This window comes from Taurulus bubalis, assembly GCF_910589615.1.
Source record: "Taurulus bubalis genome assembly, chromosome: 9".
NCBI lineage: Eukaryota > Metazoa > Chordata > Actinopteri > Perciformes > Cottidae > Taurulus > Taurulus bubalis.
Window position 1 is genome coordinate 16,046,894 of NC_136597.1, and position 17,607 is coordinate 16,064,500.

Below are 17,607 nucleotides of genomic sequence, written 5' to 3' on the forward strand. Positions count from 1 at the left end.
ATATTTAAATTCATCATACTGTTGGTGAATGAATATTTCCTGATCTGTATTTCTGAAGGGGTGTCCTTTTAAACCACGGCTTTAAATAAAAGCCCATATCTGAATTAATTTACAATATAATACATGAAAAATACATTCATCTTTAAAGATATGCATGTAGACTTTACATTTTTACATCAACTGTTGCACAAATATACAAACATGGAGACACACTAAAATGGGATTTTCTCCTCTACTTACAAACTGCCACATCAGAAAGACCACAGCACTGACAACATTTAGAGAAATACAAAGTGACATTTGCTGCTGTGCTCCACCACCCTTCAAATGAGATGGTCCCATTGTTTACAGTGCTGCAAGAAAAAAAATGGAGATGTAAGTCCAAATAGCCCAATATCACAGAGATATACTCAGCTACCTGAGTGCACATGTAATAATCTATTAACACTGTGTGCCACTGATGTTTCCCGAACATTTATATCCCGCCACTATAAAATGCACATGCTTACCTTTGAAGGAGGTCTGTACAGCAAGTTTGTATATTTACATTCGTGGCATTGAAATCAGTTGTATTGAACAGCTGCACACAGTCAAGTGGAGGAACAAAGAGGATCCCTGAGAAATAAAGTGAATACGCTAATGAGTTACATCACAACAGGACTGCACTGCCAAGTCAATTCAAATGTTCTCACCTGCAATGCAAGCATTGATGAGAGAAACACAAGTTGCAGTGATCATAGCTCTCAGCACCAGAGACGAGACATCACTTCTTCTTGATGGGCATATAGAGGCTTTGAGAATAGATAAATCATTATTGAGAGAGAATCCTGTGGTAGGACAAAAAACATGAGGGTGGAATGATGAAATACTTACATAAGCCTCCTATCATGATACCCAGTGAGCTGAAGTTGGCAAACCCACAAAGAGCATAAGTAGTAATTATTTCTGATCGGACCTGAAAAAGGAAAAAAAGAAAATTGTGTAATATTATTTTGCATTGTTTACTAAATGTTCTGGTCATTTTTTTGTCCAGTGCTCATGAATTTATACCTGTAAAACCACCACATTATCTCCAATTAAGAACATTTACTCACCGATATCCATTGTCTTTGGTCTCCAATAATTTCATCAAATCCTTTGAGTCTGTTGTCCTTCAATTCAGATAGTTTCTCATAAGCCACAAACTCGTTGAGGAAGAGCTTTGTGCCGATTAGTTCAGCCACAAGGAAACTCTCCTCATAAGGTACTCCCATCATAAAGGCCACAGGCATGAATATGTAGGAGCAAATTATCTGTGAGCACAGAGAGACTTACGGTTATTTGGATGTTGTTAGACTCACTTGTTACATTTACAGTACAAGCAAGCAAAATATGTGAAATAAGTGAATAAATGAATACATGTGTGTCTGAAAAATTTGATTGTCATTTTAGCTTCTTTTTTTTGCTTTTGATCACCTGCACATTTGTGGATAACCTCTTTTGCTTTAAAAACAATGTAATTAATAAATTAAATTGAACAAATCCAAAAGTGTATTGCACATTCTCAAAATTGTCACACTGAAGGTATCAGTCTTTTGCTAAAATGTACCTGAAATGTGATTGAAGGATATCCCACCATACCGCCGAGCCACTTTAAAGCTGCATTGATGAACCCGAGGATGGCAAGAAAAGCAATCAAATTGGCTGCAATGTTAGCAACAAGACCAATTGAAGCAGATGCTCCACTGCTAGCAGCCTCCAAGATGTTCTGTTCATCTCTAAGGAGTTACAACCAAAACAAATGTAATTCACTCAAAAATCACAAAAGGAGAAGAGAAGATATTAACGGACAGATATACACACCCAGCAGCCACTTTGATATTCTTCTCTTCCTTGCAGGGACTCTCCTCTGTCTCTGGGTAAGAAAGTTTGGAGATGGCCAAAGCACAAGGAGCAGCCATTACAGAGGCTGATATCAAGGAAGATGCATCAATCTGCAAAACACAAAGAAATGTCCTTAAAGAACAGGACGCTGTAGTGGCGTTACTGCAATAATCAACAGATACAGTATTTGATATTCTGCATGATTGTTGTTGAAAGGGTAAAACTGCAAATAAACTAAACTAAACAATCATATTACAAGTTTGTTTGCTGTTTTAGCTCATCACCACCATTGGTATTAATCCTCATTATCTAAATATAATACATTTGCAGCTATTTTTAAAAGATAGAATAACATTAGTTCAAAATACTACCAAACACTGATCACTGATCATATTAGTCAAACCTCAGAATCAGAATCAGGGTTTGGTGTTTGCAGCAAACAATAATAATCATAATATACAATAAACATATTAAGTAAATAAAAACACAGACAGAGCACAGCAAGAGTCAAGAACATAAATATAGAATAGACAATTAAAGAATACAAAGATACAGTAAAAAAATACAATAACAAATATGTACATACAATGTACTACAATGTAACTATACTGTATATGCTATACTTATCTACTACTACTACTACTACTACTAATATCATATTATAATATTACCTATCATATATTATATTATGTAATTAATACTTATATATGCAATATATATAATGCCTCTCTCCAACCAGCATCATTTCCTGTTTTAATGTTATAAGTAGCATGTTCTCTTTCATCTAGAAGCGGTGGCGTGGTTCTGATGCCCGGCAATTTTCTGAAGATGTTTTTTGACTGCTTGTCAGCAGATTATTAGCCGCTCCCTACAGGTTATTCAGCAACTTCAGTGACTCAAAGCTGTTTTGGTAAAGCTTCTTTTTGATAGGAAAAGCACTCTAGATGTCAAAAATGAATTGCTTTGAGAACGATCCTTAACCCTCCTGTTACCTTAAAATTGACTAACATCTTTTTCCCTTGGGGTCAATTTGACCCCAGCAATTTAAAACTCCAGAAAATGATTATAATTTAAATGTTTTCCCAAGTTTAAGTGTCAGGTACTTTATGTTTGTTTTGTTGACTACCTAAATATCCCTTTAAATAAAACATTGATGGTGTTATGAAGAGCTCAAATGCTGTATGTCTCTGGTGGGGCCTGGAACCATTTGGATGACATTAGCAGCACTAAATCTACCCTGCTGTTCAAGTAGGGAGATGGACAATTATAACTTTAGTGGGAAGACAACAGGAGGGTCAGAGGAGGATCCCTCATCACCAGGGACCTCATCCCCTGTCTCAGGCACATTCTCCTCTCTGTCACTTTTATGGTCAAAGAGATGGGACAACACCTTATTGATAGAAAACCTTTCCTTATAAGTCATTTTCAGTTGAGAGAGAGCAGAAAGAAAGCACACAGAGCACCAAGAAAAATGGTTTAGAAGGTTGCTGTGCAAACTTTAACATGTTTGAACCATATTTTCCCATATTGTCAAATTGACCACAAAGATAACAAGAGGGTTAAGAAACTGGTTTATTATCAGCTGTCAGACTGTATTGGCTCATTGGCACAGATCTAGATTACCTCAAATCTGGACACTGGGGAGTCCACATTGGGGAGTCCTGTTTAAAAATAACTTTGTTATTAGCTTTGCAAAATAGTTTTTTCAGAAATTGGGAAGCTCAAAATGATCTTCTGTTAAATAAGGACAAAATAAAAAAATTGACCAAAGGATACAACCTTGTTTCTCATCGCTGTGGGTCTGAGAGCAATGAAGTGTCTGTGTTACATCACTTTTCTTGCAGGACAACTGTGAATAACTCATTTGTGCTTTTGTTAAATAAAACTTAAACCTACTTTCTATTTAAAGCGTCTTTTTAAATAACCTTTGTGTATGAAATGTGCTATATGGATATATTATCCATCATTACGTGTGAGCTATGTATGTATGTAGTTTGTGTTGGTATAAAAACAGCTTCATCTTACCCCAAATGAGATGAATGCTCCCATGACACTGCCTGCAATTGTGGCAAATCCTCCAGTCATAACAGCATGGATCTCAGATTTGGTCATGTCTTTCAAATAAGGGCGGATCAGCAGCGGAGCTTCAGTCTGATACACAAACAACAGGGAGACAAATTAAACAAGCAGAGTAACTGTAAGATATTTTACTGCAGTTGTTATATAACCGTAAAAGAAAAGTACACAGAGAGTCTAGCTGATGAAATTTCAAAGCAGCCAGAATAGTATCAAAGATAGTGTTGCATCAAGTCTTGCTCAGAGTACCTGCCCAACAAATATATTGCCTGCCACACTCAAGGTCTCTGTGGGAGATGTTCCCATCGTTATCTGCATGCACCATGCAATCTGCGTGGACAAAAACACATGGCTCCTGGTCATAGTATGACACTGCAGGTGTAAGCAATATAGTGAGCAGGGGGGGTGGGTAACTTTCTTTACCTTCATAATGAGCCACTGCATTATCCCCAAGTAGTAAAAGATGGACATCACGCTGCTGAAGAACACAACAATGGGCAGAGCCTGTGGAATAAATCACAAAGCTAAAGTTTAACAAGTTCAATATTCAAAGAAAGACTAAAATGTCACCAACTTACTTGAAAGGCAAAAATGTTGAGGGTTAGGTCCCCAAAAACAAAACTTGACCCTTCTTTGGTATAGTCGAGGAATATCTGGAATCATAAGATAAGGGGAAACATGGGTTATAGTATTTCAAATAATTGTTTCTTTCCTCAATTCATTCATTTATGACGTAATTACTCATTAATTCAGATTTTACTACAGGAAGTCATGGAACTAAAGACCATAGCCTGTAACGCACATTAACGACATGCCTGTTGACAGACTACGAACTCACTACAAACTCACCCAAGAACAGTTGTGAATGACCTAAAAAAGTAGCTCTAAAGATAAGCATATATGATCACTCAGAGGATAGTGTGCCTCGGTAGATAATAAATGATCTGTGCCATACAAGCAAAGTGTTTTGTGCAAACCAAAAGCTTAAGGATTACATATAAAAGGACTGTTTAGAAATGTTACAGAAATACTACTCCTTGATATCCTAAATATAATTGTATTATTTTGGTATAATTTTTTTTTTAAATGACTGTTAATGTTATGTTTGTTCATGATTTGAAAGTGAATATTTGTGATGTTGATGCGGGGGAAAAACTGGAGCTTATGTAATAATCATCAGTGTGTATCCTATTATTCAACATAGACCGTTTCAACAGATTTGCATTGCTAAAGGCAACAGCTTGGGTCCATGGTTACTTCCTGTCAGCTTATGTCATTTACATATTATGTTAACATTCATAACTGTACAACAATCTACAATAGGTCACACACGTGGAAAGATACATATATCTTTTTTTGTATTTTCCCTTTATATATAAATATATATATACATATATATCAATTATACTGTATATATAAATTATACATATATATATATATATATATATATATATATATATATATATATAAAGGGACAATACAACAAAAATATATATGTATTTTTCCTTTATTTTTGATAGAATAAACATATTTTTATATTTATTTTAGATAGGGAAAAATCCAATACCTTCACTTGATTTCCTAGCCATTCGAATGCTACGAGTCCAGGCTGTGTCCGTATAACAAAGAGGCCGATACAGAACTGCATTCCAAGACCCCAAAACACAGGCCTCCATGTTACCTATAAAGATTAGGTAATTATTTCTATGACACTAATGTCGAGAATGCATCATATAATGTGTTATAATCTGTGTATAGCGCTGTAAAATGAAAAATAATTAACAAGATTTGTATAATGCCTTGAAAATCCAAGTATTCTAATTGCTGGTCACATTTTTAAGGATTGTAGGGTAATATAATTATTATTATTGTAATACTTCATCATCGTTTTATAATGCATTATAATGTGATTATACTTTACTCTATGACTACCATTGTTAGCTTTAAGTAAAATTAGAATTAATTTCACAACATTTTGTTCTTCTTGCATAGATTTAATGACTTTTGCACAATAATCAATTATAGTAATGTATGATCATATTATAATGCATTATAATGTATTACATATATGGGAATTATAAAACCCCATGATCCTTGAAAAATAAAAAATAAAATGATACTCAACCTTATAAGTCATCTGAGTGCTTATAACTATAATTACCGAGTGCTATAAGCATATTGTAACGCATTATAAGCCTGTAATGCATTATGGACATGAGTGTCATAGTAAGTGTTAACAAAGATTTAAAAAAAGAAGTAGTGAACGTTTAGATAGTGAGTGTATCAGGGAGTCTCCATAACCCCTTATGTTATCACAAGGAAAGTCTCAGCAAAACAGACCAGAGATAACGTATGTGATAACGGCCAAGCATGTTTCCAAAGGGTTGTCATCACAGTGATCATTCATACTTTAGTAGAGTCAGTGACTTCATGTTACTCACCGCTGTCCTGTGTGCTGACAAGAGGAACACGAGCATGACAAACATGCACACGCCTCCAAACGAGATCAGCTGCTCAGGACGCTGGCTTGTGTCTAAGACGAGCCATAGAACAAGCAAAACCACAGCTGCCAAAATGAAAACCCTGAAAAGACGACAAAACACACCCTTCGCTTCATTAATATGTTGCATAATGTGTGGCTCATTATCATCAACTGAAAACAAGACATTCACTCACCATTTTAACCATTTTAAGTTAGATTTAAAGCATCTAACTGCCGGTCTGAAACACTGACTGATGCTCTCTCCTTTGTACTCCTTCAGAAGTTCATATGATTTAGCAGCAATGGCCAAACTGGTGAGGACTACAAGAGCGATGGCCCTCTGGAAATCCAAAACACAGGCTGCAATAAAGTATGCCACATAACCTACAGGACAAAAAAAGAGCATTTCATTAAAAAAACACAGTCTATAGTTATGATTCTAAATTTGTAACACAAATTAAAGCCTGCTTATATCACCTGCTCCAAGTATGCCCAGCACAACAACTTTGAAGGTTTGTGAGTGAGCCTTGATGTAATCCTCTGTGGCATTAATCGGCTTGGAAGCAAGGCTGAAATGTATACAAAATATATTTGTTTTAAAAATCATTATATTGTGTAGTTAAAAAAAATTCACATAATCATAGCTTGTGTAGTAAATGCCATACAATATTTAAACATGTTTTACAATAGTATAGAAATTGGCTGAACAGATTTCCTGTTGGATGTATTTTCATATAGTATAAATATAGTATAAACATTGCAGAGGCATAATGCTGTTCACCTGCTGTGATAATTGCGCCCCAAATTAGACACGTATTACTTTACAAAAATCCATCACTTGAACTGACTCACCTTAAGTATGAGCTCAATCCCTTTTTAGTCTGCCTTTTGATGTTGTTAGTATCAGTAGTGATGTCCTCCTAGAAAAATAAAGGCATTTTATTTATCTTTTTAAATAATCATGTTGTGTTTGTTTTTTTAAATGATATGTGATACATACCTCTATTTCAAAAGCCTGGTTGTCCAAGCCATTTTCGTAATCGTGGGTTACATTTTCAAGCTTGACTCCGTCGGTTTCCGCTGAAAAACACAATCATTGTTATTTCTACGCAGTAGTTTAACTTTAACAACCAGGAATGCCAAACAAGTAACAAGATGTGTTTCCGTGTACTCTACGAGATAAAAAAAAGAAGAGAAAAACTCAAAATAACTCTACAGAGTCCTTCTGATTTGTCTTGTGAAGAATAGTGCACAGAAATACCAGTTCACAACAGCAAAACAAACAGCTTAATTCAAGGGAAAGCAGAGAACATTGCTTACTCATTGTGTCCTCCTAAACTCAGCCTTCAAATGCTGTCCCGTAAAACTGAACTGCAGGAAAAGGTCTTTCCATGATTCGTCTAATCATTAATTAACAGACACGTTGCGTGGGGCTCTGATCGTTCTCAGGAAGTACAGCACAGTCAAAAATGCGATAGTGCAACCAAAAATAATTTAATGGGTCATATGAAGTAACATTTGATTAGCAGGGATTTTGAACAATGTTGCGCAAATCACTGGGGCAACAGATGATAAAGTATGAATTATTGTTGACAGGTATGAATTCATTGGGTCTGACTTGTGTAGGAGGAAGTGATCCAACAATGCTTCAAGTCAGTCATACAATTTCTTTGTGTTCCTAGTATGTGAATCAACAATGATTCAACAATTTAATGATGAATGGTGCTTGACACAAATACAAATGTTCATTATTTTCTATTTTTACTGAACTACAATAAAAACTACAATGTATGGTGTCTGCACAAAAACAACTTTAAACATCTAGAGAAAACACAATAGATCAGCTAAGTTACCCTTGCACAAACAGACAGACATACAGGTATACTATACTAGTTGTAAGTTGTAAACTCTGTTAGGTTTGTTGCAGGTGACCCTTCACATTTTCAAGCAGGTTACTGTGAAAAACTAATTTTATAACGTTAGAATAGAAAGGACTGTAACATCAGAGAGCACAGGTTACTCTTGTAAAACAACCTAAAGATAAGTATGTGAACTTTGAATCTATTATATGACTATGTGAAGTTAAATGCTATTGTAATACACACAAAGTACGTATGTGCAATGTCAAATAATTTAGCATTTACGTGACATAATGTTATATCTTGACATGGTTGTCTGTTGGATTACGTGCAAGAGTACATGCTGCAGAATCAGATAGCCTCCAAATCAGTTATAGCTATCTGGACCATTAAATATATTGCATTGCAATTTGTACTTTACTTTCAGGGTGAGGATTCATGATTGGATATGATGGTAGCTATTTGTTCTACTCACTGCTGTTCAAATTTTATCTCATCACACACACAAAATTCAGATTCTTCATAAAATGCTGTTTGTCCATGGTTCATAACACTCAATGGGGCCTCCGTCTGTCTCGATGGATATGATAAATTGTCGTTCAAAGAATATGTTTCAGTGCGATACGTTTTCAGAAAGCCTTGCGGACCCTGACATTCATTAGAAGATGTTAATGATCTAATGACAGATTTTTCAGCACAACATTAAACACCTTGGTTTAATGACCCAAGACATTCTTTTTATGGACACCATCAACTCGTTTGCTAACAGCCAATGTAGATTTGACAGTCAAAGCTGTGACTGAGAAAACACTTTGCATTGCATACAATTATTATTTTTGTATTCAGATTTATTGAATAATAAAGTGAATGTATGCAATATCTCACCATGCAGTGTGCTCCCTTCTCTCTTTAATCTGACAAATAAAACGTTTATATGACAACTGATACTCCACATAGCTGTTAATTACTGTAACATAATTGCTCCTTTTAAGTTTACGGTTTCCGAAGCTATTTTTTATCTGATACTAAAGTGCAGGAATTGATGTCATCACTGCACAGCCTGACTAGCGGGAAGAAAGAGCAGGCTGTAGTCCTTAGAGCATTTTGTGTCCCTCACCGTTGTCTTACAGGATATCAAACACTAACTCCTTCTCTTTAGACCGTGCTCTATCCCAAATTCGAGACTTCTGAGGTCATAGATCCAGCTACCCTGAAGCTGAAAACCTGTCCCTCCTCTCCAAATTAACCTGGTAAATCACAGACGAAAAGTTAAAGTGCCTTTAAATGGGAAATATCCATAGGAAGTACCACTGGGAAACTGTGGCAAGTTCCAATTTAGTGCTAGTTTCAGATCACGGTATGAGTTGATGTCTCAAATTATGGAAAACAGATCAATCTAATTCACAATTCAATTCAGTATCAATACTTATTGTCAGTAAATCCTTGATGTATACTATTAAAAACAAACAGTAAAACAATACCTATCTTTCTTGATAATACCATGTGGTTTACAGCACATCCAGGCTGCTCAGGAGAAAAAAACAGGTATGTCTGGTTTCCTGTATTTACATTCTGATTATGAATCAACAAAACACCATTAAAGCAAACTGTCACAAAGGATTGGAGGATGGGGAGCATAACAAATGATTCATATGTGGGGTGCAATGTCCCCATTTGGTGCAATGTCCCCCATTTGATTTCATTTGGACTTCCACCAGGGAAGAGGGGTCGAACGAAAGATGCTTGATATGGAAATTGATTCCAGTGTTTTGGGGATGTGACTTAACACGACCATATAGTGACAAAAAGTCAGGACATTGCAGCTTCTTTGGCTTCTGTTTCAAGATTACATTTTTAAAATGATCGACATGCAATGTTTGCAATTTGAGACACAATCTGAGCTATTAGAAATGTACGGTTACAAATAATTTAACCTATATTTGTGTAACAACTTATCACAGAGAGCAAGTTGTAAAGCATGGCAAGAAGGAGCAGACAGCGTTGCAAGGTAGTAAATAGTTATGCGTCAAGCTCAAGGAAAGCAGGCATATGTGTCGTATTTGATTATGGTAATGATGCATTACCTACCTCTGGCTCTGACTATTTACACACCATAGTGCCAACATGTGTGTAGTATCGTGTTAGCAGCTGAGTCACTGGACACAATTAATCGCATTTTCCTTATTATGGGGTGCACGAAAACGTATGTGCACTTAGCGAGGCAACAGGCGGTTAAGGGAGCCGCCTCTCGTCCGTAAGACTTCGCCGAGGGCTTGAATCACCCAGTGACAGAAATAGGAAGCTAGTAACGCTAGCTAGTTAGTAGCCTAGCTATGAAACCCTGCTACAGACAAACCTAGCTGGCTCACACTAACAGTTAACGAGCTTTGCAGCTGATTAACTAGAGCTGGTAAACATAACCGGATCAAATGGTAAGCCCACTCGTGTATCGATGAGTGGCGGGTTTACTAACTTGGCAAAATGATTTACGCAACAGCATGTAGCTACTCGGCTAGCTTGTTAGCACGTTAGCTAACAACTAAACAACATTAGTGGAGCGAGTTCAGCCTATGAAAGAGTTAATGTTTGGTAATGCCTCGTTGCCTGCATTAAATGTCCACTTGTTCATGTCGATATGGGTGTGTGTTAATAGATGCATTGGTACACAATAGTAACGTTAGCTGCAAAGACGAAGACCAAAAGCTTCTGGTAACGTTTAACTTGCTAGCTAGCTAAAGCTAACGTAAGCAGAGAAGACGATTATTACTCAAATTGTCAAACGACCGTTTCTTATGCTGACAACGTTTTATTAAGCCTTCCCTATAACGCTGACTGTGTAAATTGAAGGATAGGATATTAAGCTCTGTGTGTTTCTGTAGGTTTATGCGACTGTGCAGCCATGGGTGACATGAAAACCCCCGACTTTGATGATCTTCTGGCTGCTTTTGACATCCCAGATGCCACTGGGTTGGACGCCAAAGAGCCCCTCCAGGGGAGTCATGAAGACACGGACAGTCATTTGAAACACACCGGGATATGTCTCGATGACAGTTTACTGAGTAGCCAAGCTGTCACAGCAGCAGATGTCCCCGCTGTAAGTGTAATTGTGAAAAACACAAGTCGCCAGGAGTCGTTGGAAGATTTTGAACCAGCATTACAAAACGGATTCAGTGGACAAGACACCTCCATTGACTCTGCTGAGACAGCCGACACTTGCTTTTCCAAATCCTTTGTCTCTGCTTTGAATGGGGATAATTCAACAGAGCATCTTGGAAAGCCACCTATTCATCACAAACATGATGGAACACCATTATTTTCCCAGACACTTTCTGATTTTAGTCCCATCTCCAGTCCTGAGTCTGAAGACACTCAGTGTAGTAGAGATGAAATGCATCCAAAACAAAACAGACCCTGTTTCCCACAGGCTTCAGATCTGGTGGAACCTTCTATTCTAGACAATCAAAAAAAACTGGACTTCAGCATGTTTGATGACTGCCCAAAGGACTATATTCCCAATAACACTGAGAGTAGCAGAGATGAAAGAAGTACAAGCGAGGAGTCTTCTGGCAACTGTGTCAGTAATAAAATGGATAAAACACCTACATTACGTAGTGCACTTCCCCCACTAAGCGTTAACCAGAGCTTTAATGAGACCAACTGCAATTCAGAAACCACATTGGATGTTCCCACTTATCCACATGTCAAATCTGAGACATCTAAATTATCTTCTTGCCTTGAGGCTCTTGTGGCTCTGAATGCTAGAAAAGATCCCAGTGAGCAGATCATTTCCAGCGAGTCATCAGCTATTCAGAATGACTGCATGAAAGCAAGCCCCAACGTGCCTATATCCCCACGAAGTCCACTTGAAGCTGTGAAACAGTTAATGAAGCCCTCTGACAGTCCCGTAAGCATCTGCAGTGATAGTAGTGGCAAAGCATCCCCCGCAGTGGCAACTGGGTCACCCCCTGCAATACCCAGGGTAAGAATTAAAACCATCAAAACCACAACTGGGCAGATCAAGCGTACAGTCACCAGTGTACTGCCTGATTCAGAAACCGATGAAGTTCACTCTGCATATGAAACTTCTCCATCACCGAGTATGATTAGTGAAGATTCTGACTCTAATATGTCTCCTCATCAATCTCAAAGTGCGTCAGTCGATAGTATTGTTGGAGTAAAAACTAAAGGTATGCCAGCTAGTACATCTTCACCAAAAGTGTTACGCAACAAGTCAGAGGTTAAATCCAGGAGGTCAGGCATAACGCAGTGTGCAACAGTATTCCATAATACTAGTGGTCCTGTCAAACGATCTGCTGCACATCAGGGGCAGAAACCAAAGAGAGGATCAGCCACAACAGGCCATACAACTACCACCAGTTTTCTTCCCAAAGCAATGCACTTAGCGAGTCTGAACCTGGTCCCTCACAGCGTTGCTGCTTCCGTAGCTGCACGATCCACCTCTCATCAACCGAGCAAACCCACACTCTCCTCTACAGTCGACAGCACCGTACCACTGGTGCATCAGGTCAAATCAGCCAACCCATATCCTCGCACGTCCATTCCCAACACAGCAGCAGGAACTTTAAACAGACTGTTGAACAATGCCAACCCTGTGCCTACATATGTGCCCAACCTGAACCCCCCTCCGGAGAGCAATATCAACCTACCACCACGCGGATACTGCTGCCTTGAGTGTGGGGACTCTTTCGGGGTGGAAAGTAGTCTTGTATATCATTACAGTAGGAGGAGTGTTCACATTGAAGTAGGATGTACGCACTGTGCAAAGACAATGGTGTTCTTCAACAAGTGTGCTTTGTTGGCACATGCAAGGGAGCACAAAAACAATGGCATGGTGATGCAGTGCACACAGCTCCATATGAAACCCATACCAGAGGAACACATGTTTGTACCTCAGGGTGTTGTTAATGTGGACTCTTACAACTCACCCTCACTTAAAAGACAACCTGTCCTGCCCCAATGTCCAGACAATGTCATTCGCCACCGACTTCGTTGCCTGGAGTGTAGCAAGCAGTTATCTGACTACAAAGCACTTGCGTCCCATTACCAGAGGCCGTCTGACGATGCTGAAGGACTTGTAAGTAGATGTTTTATTGAAATATTAAAGAATATTTTGGGGTTTTTCAACAAATCCAATGAAAGCCCTGTCTGTGGCACTCATCTCCAAGCCTGTGCATTCCTACGGAAGAAATATCTTTAAAATGATAATATTTATATATTTTTAATGGGATTTGTTGACAGTAAGAAAAATATAGAACATCACCAGACTTCTCCTTTGAAGGCCTTGTGACTATTGTTTATGTTTTCCATGTTTTGCATTCATCTTTTTTGACTTTCCTCTCGTTTCTTATCACAGATGTGTAAGGTGTGCTCAATGTTATTACCCAACAAGTGCAGCTTTAGAGCTCACCAACGCATACACGCACACAAGTCCCCTTACTGCTGTCCTGAGTGTGGTGCCCAGAGTCGTTCTGCAGACATACAGAAGCATGTCAGAGAAAACTGTCTGCACTATGCTCGCAAAGCTTGGTACAAGTAAGTAAGCAAGCAAAAAATAGCGGGCCTCAAAACGTACAGTACAGTGTTGCAAAAAAGTGTCTTTATGTTTCCTCTTTATCCAGATGTCTTCACTGCGATATGGTTTTCAAGACCCTTCAAGGACAAAAGACTCACATTGAGGAGAAACACTGTAATATGTTTTACAAGTGTTCCCTCTGTTCAGTTGCCTTCAAGACCTCTGAAAGCTGTGAACTGCATTTAAAAAAAAAACACAGTGCAAGCAAAACCTCCCCGCTGTAAGTCAACACCTCATGACCTGACCTCATGAAAATTATGCAAGTTTCACACTTTTTTTTTACAGTTCATTTTAGTTTTGTTCTCTTTCTTTTGCAGGTTAATCTTTAGGTGTTCATGTGAGATGGTTTTCAAGAAAAAGCAGTCACTGTTTCAGCATTTCCATCAGAACGCCAACAAGCGTGTTACGTGTGTATTCAAGTGCCCAGAATGTAACTCGGTCTTTCCACAAAAGCAGCTGTTAATGCAGCACTTCAAGGTTAGCCATTTTGTATGTTTGTCAGTTTAAAGTAATATATATATTTGGCATGTATTTGTGAGTTGGATTTCATTGTGGATTAGGAGTTTATACGTTTATTTGGCTGCTTAATTTCGAAACCGTCATAATAAAAACAACTAGCAACTGGATACTAACTTCCATTATCTTCATGAAATTTGTATTTTGCAGCTGTGTAAAAAGTGAATTTTACCTCATGCTCTATACAATGTTATAGTGCATGATAATAAACATGGAGAGACAAAGGTCTTGTTATATTTTGTAAATGTTTGTGATTATTGCCATGTGTTTTCTCTTTTGCAGACTGTTCACGTAGGAAACGTGACAGCAGAGACAGAAAAGACCAGTGAACAAACAGACAATCCTGACCGGTACCAGGATTCTAATTCTGTCCAGCAACAGAAGAGTCGCAGCCCTGTTAAACACACAGATAGTCCCAGAAAAAAGGCTGAGCAGATCAGAAGACCTCGTGTGAAGCCCACCGGCTGGACGTGTGGGGAGTGTCTCCAGTGGTTCCCTGAAAGAGACTCCTATGTTTCTCACGTGAAGACCAACCACGGAAAGGTCAGATATTACCCATACTGCAACGTTTATGTGTTCAACCAAAAACATGAACGTCTGCTGCACTCACTTGCAAAATAATATTATACCATTGGGAAATGCTCTGCTCAACTTTAATTATTGCAACTTAAAATTAAAACTACAGTATTTTTGTCCTATTTTGTCATAATTTTAAATAATCTGTTGAATTCATATATTGCAGTTAGTGTGGTCCCAGATGAACGTTTATCTGCTGTTTGTATTCTACTAATTCAGGTGTTTGCACTATCATTTAGCATGTGTTTTGGGGAAATCCAGACTTAATGCTGACAGCACCTTCTTAATTTGTTGTAGAGCTCTAGAAGTGTTTATTAACCTACTTATCAGTCTATACAGATGCAGAGAGGAACGTATGTGACATGCACCAATACATTACCATCTTCCATTTTTCAATCTCCTCGTGTATGTTTTTCTTTGAGGCACCTTGTAAAGCGCAATCTATGTTTGTTGACTGTTGGAATCCCACTAGCTGTGTAGCAAAAGCTGTGTCTACACGGGATGCGTTCAGATACAGTAGATCACCTGTTTTGGCAGAGTTCAGAACACAATCAACATTGTAACATGACGGAAAAACAGAAAATAGACTTGGAAATACACATGATAGTGTATGTCATAGCATGAGTAAAACTCGAGGCGTTATACAGCCCATGTAGAAGCCTGTATTGATTTAAATAGAAGTGTATCTGTGATGTCAAACCGTTTTAATAAGCTCTATGTTTCAATGTGAGCATATTTAGGTCTGTTTGTCAGGGTTTGCCAATATATTGATATTATAACAATATTGGTATATGAGACTAGATGTCGTCTTAGATGTTGGATAGCTTAATAGGGCATAAGTGGTGTTTTTTTTCTGGTTTCATAACAGTAAACTTCCTTCCTCTTCTGTTGTATTATTTTCCTTTACCCACTCTTTTCTCCCATACTGATTCATTAAAAATCTCATTATGTGAGACACTTTGGCCAACCGCTGTCCTTTCGGCCGATGATCTGTGCTGTTGAAATGAGGAAATGGTTCCTGGGAGTGTGTCTTGTACCTGAGATCAGAGTGCGTGTTGATTTAATAGACTGAAGCTTTATGGCATAAGACATGCTATGCTGCTGATGTCTTGATTCTAGGGTGGATTTTGGGTTATAGCCAAAAGGGTTTTGCCTGCGGGTTTTCCCTGTTGGTAATTCTTAGCTACATGACATGCTTAAATGTTGTACATACTAAAACTACCCTTTTTAGCTCGGTGTGGCGAATTTGAGATGTTATTTAATGTGACTCCTGAGATATCTACAAATGAGATAATTAGTTCGGGTTAGAATTGCCACAAATCATTACGTGATAGATAATCTCTTAATCATTACTTGTCCGAACTCATTAAAGTTAATAATTAGCACGGAAGTTACCATTTGACAAGCTTGTTTTGTCACATCTTTTTTTCCTCTGCCTTTATATTTCTACCTCTCTTTTTTTCAACAGTCAGTTAAGAAGTATCCATGTCGACATTGCGAGCAGTCTTTCAGCTCCACAACCAGTCTGAGAAGACATATTCGCAATGACCATGATGGTAAAAAGAAAATTTACACCTGCTGGTAAGATTTTTATGTTTGAAAATGAACAAATTCCTGCTGTCACAGAGTATCTTATCAAATTACCCAGGAAATTACTCAACTTGACATCCATTTTGTTTTACACTTCAGGTATTGCACGGACACCAGGACAATATTCACGTCGAGTATCATGTTGAAGAACCACATCAGTTTAATGCATGGAATCAAAAATCCTGATCTTGGCCAAATGCTGAAAACAGCCATCCAAGAATCAAAAAAGGCTTTCGGCAAGGTAGTAATTTATCCTTTTTTAACACAAACAACTAAATAATAACTGCAGGCACAAATCAAATGTTAGGAATCCTACTAATTGTCATTTTAAAGCATGTGGCTTTTGTGATCTGCAGGGCTTTTTGTCAAAAAGACCTGCCGTGGACACAGAGGTGGAGGGACAGGATGGCACTTCAGCAAAGGCTCTTCCAGCAAAACGTGTGAAAACTCAGTTCCGCTGTTCAAAATGTGGTTTCGTCACAGACGACAGTCCACAGTTCCAGCAGCATATACTGCAGCATAAAACGGACGAAAACACTCCTCAGTGCCGTCACTGTGGCTTGTGTTTTACATCTTTGTTGTCTCTCAACAGACATCTTTTCATTGTACACAAAGTCAAAGACACCGAGGGGGCGAAGAAAAGAGGAGAGGAGGACGAGGCGGAGGTGAGGGAGAAGGTGCAGGTTAATCAGCCCGTTAGATCCGCAGATACTGATGAGGTCAATGACTTGTTACCGGAGCTACATGAAGCTGAGCCCTCACAAGCAGGAAAGCCAGCAGGTCCGCACTGTGACAAGACCTCGGACTGTCATTTAAAACAGAGCACACACACTCCGATACAAGCGGTCTCTCTCCGGTAGTGAGACCTCTCTGAAGCTGCTTTAATGGCGTCAGTTTTCATGTGAAAGTAACAAGGGATGCTTGATGTCGTGGATGTGTTTGGGCCTCTCAATTTGTATTTCTCGCAAGTTATTCAGAGGCCATGCGGTATATTCAAGCACATCCTTAACATTTAATAAAGAACAGTATTTTCATAAATGAGAGTAAAAATT

At 38.2% G+C, this 17,607-nt stretch overlaps 2 protein-coding genes across 2 annotated transcripts; one reads left to right on the forward strand and one right to left on the reverse strand.

The window, feature by feature from the left end:
* Positions 1-48: 48 nt before the first annotated feature.
* Positions 49-7,745, reverse strand: slc28a1 (solute carrier family 28 member 1; the record flags this gene model as incomplete). Its single annotated transcript, XM_079223329.1, has 18 exons — positions 49-353; positions 510-615; positions 693-791; positions 874-955; positions 1,095-1,292; positions 1,589-1,757; positions 1,843-1,973; positions 3,889-4,014; positions 4,189-4,269; positions 4,363-4,443; positions 4,518-4,592; positions 5,507-5,620; positions 6,381-6,522; positions 6,616-6,805; positions 6,899-6,990; positions 7,274-7,341; positions 7,422-7,501; positions 7,742-7,745. 18 exons carry the CDS (start codon positions 7,743-7,745, stop codon positions 233-235), a joined length of 1,959 nt encoding a protein of 652 aa, XP_079079455.1. The 3' UTR covers positions 49-232.
* Positions 7,746-11,179: 3,434 nt separating this feature from the next.
* Positions 11,180-17,494, forward strand: znf592 (zinc finger protein 592; the record flags this gene model as incomplete). The annotated part of the gene is made up of 8 exons (XM_079223949.1): positions 11,180-13,375; positions 13,655-13,833; positions 13,920-14,093; positions 14,191-14,350; positions 14,672-14,932; positions 16,434-16,546; positions 16,655-16,796; positions 16,912-17,494. The coding sequence occupies 8 exons, from the start codon at positions 11,180-11,182 to the stop codon at positions 17,413-17,415; spliced, it is 3,729 nt and encodes a 1,242-aa protein (XP_079080075.1). The 3' UTR covers positions 17,416-17,494.
* Between the last annotated feature and the right edge of the window lie 113 nt (positions 17,495-17,607).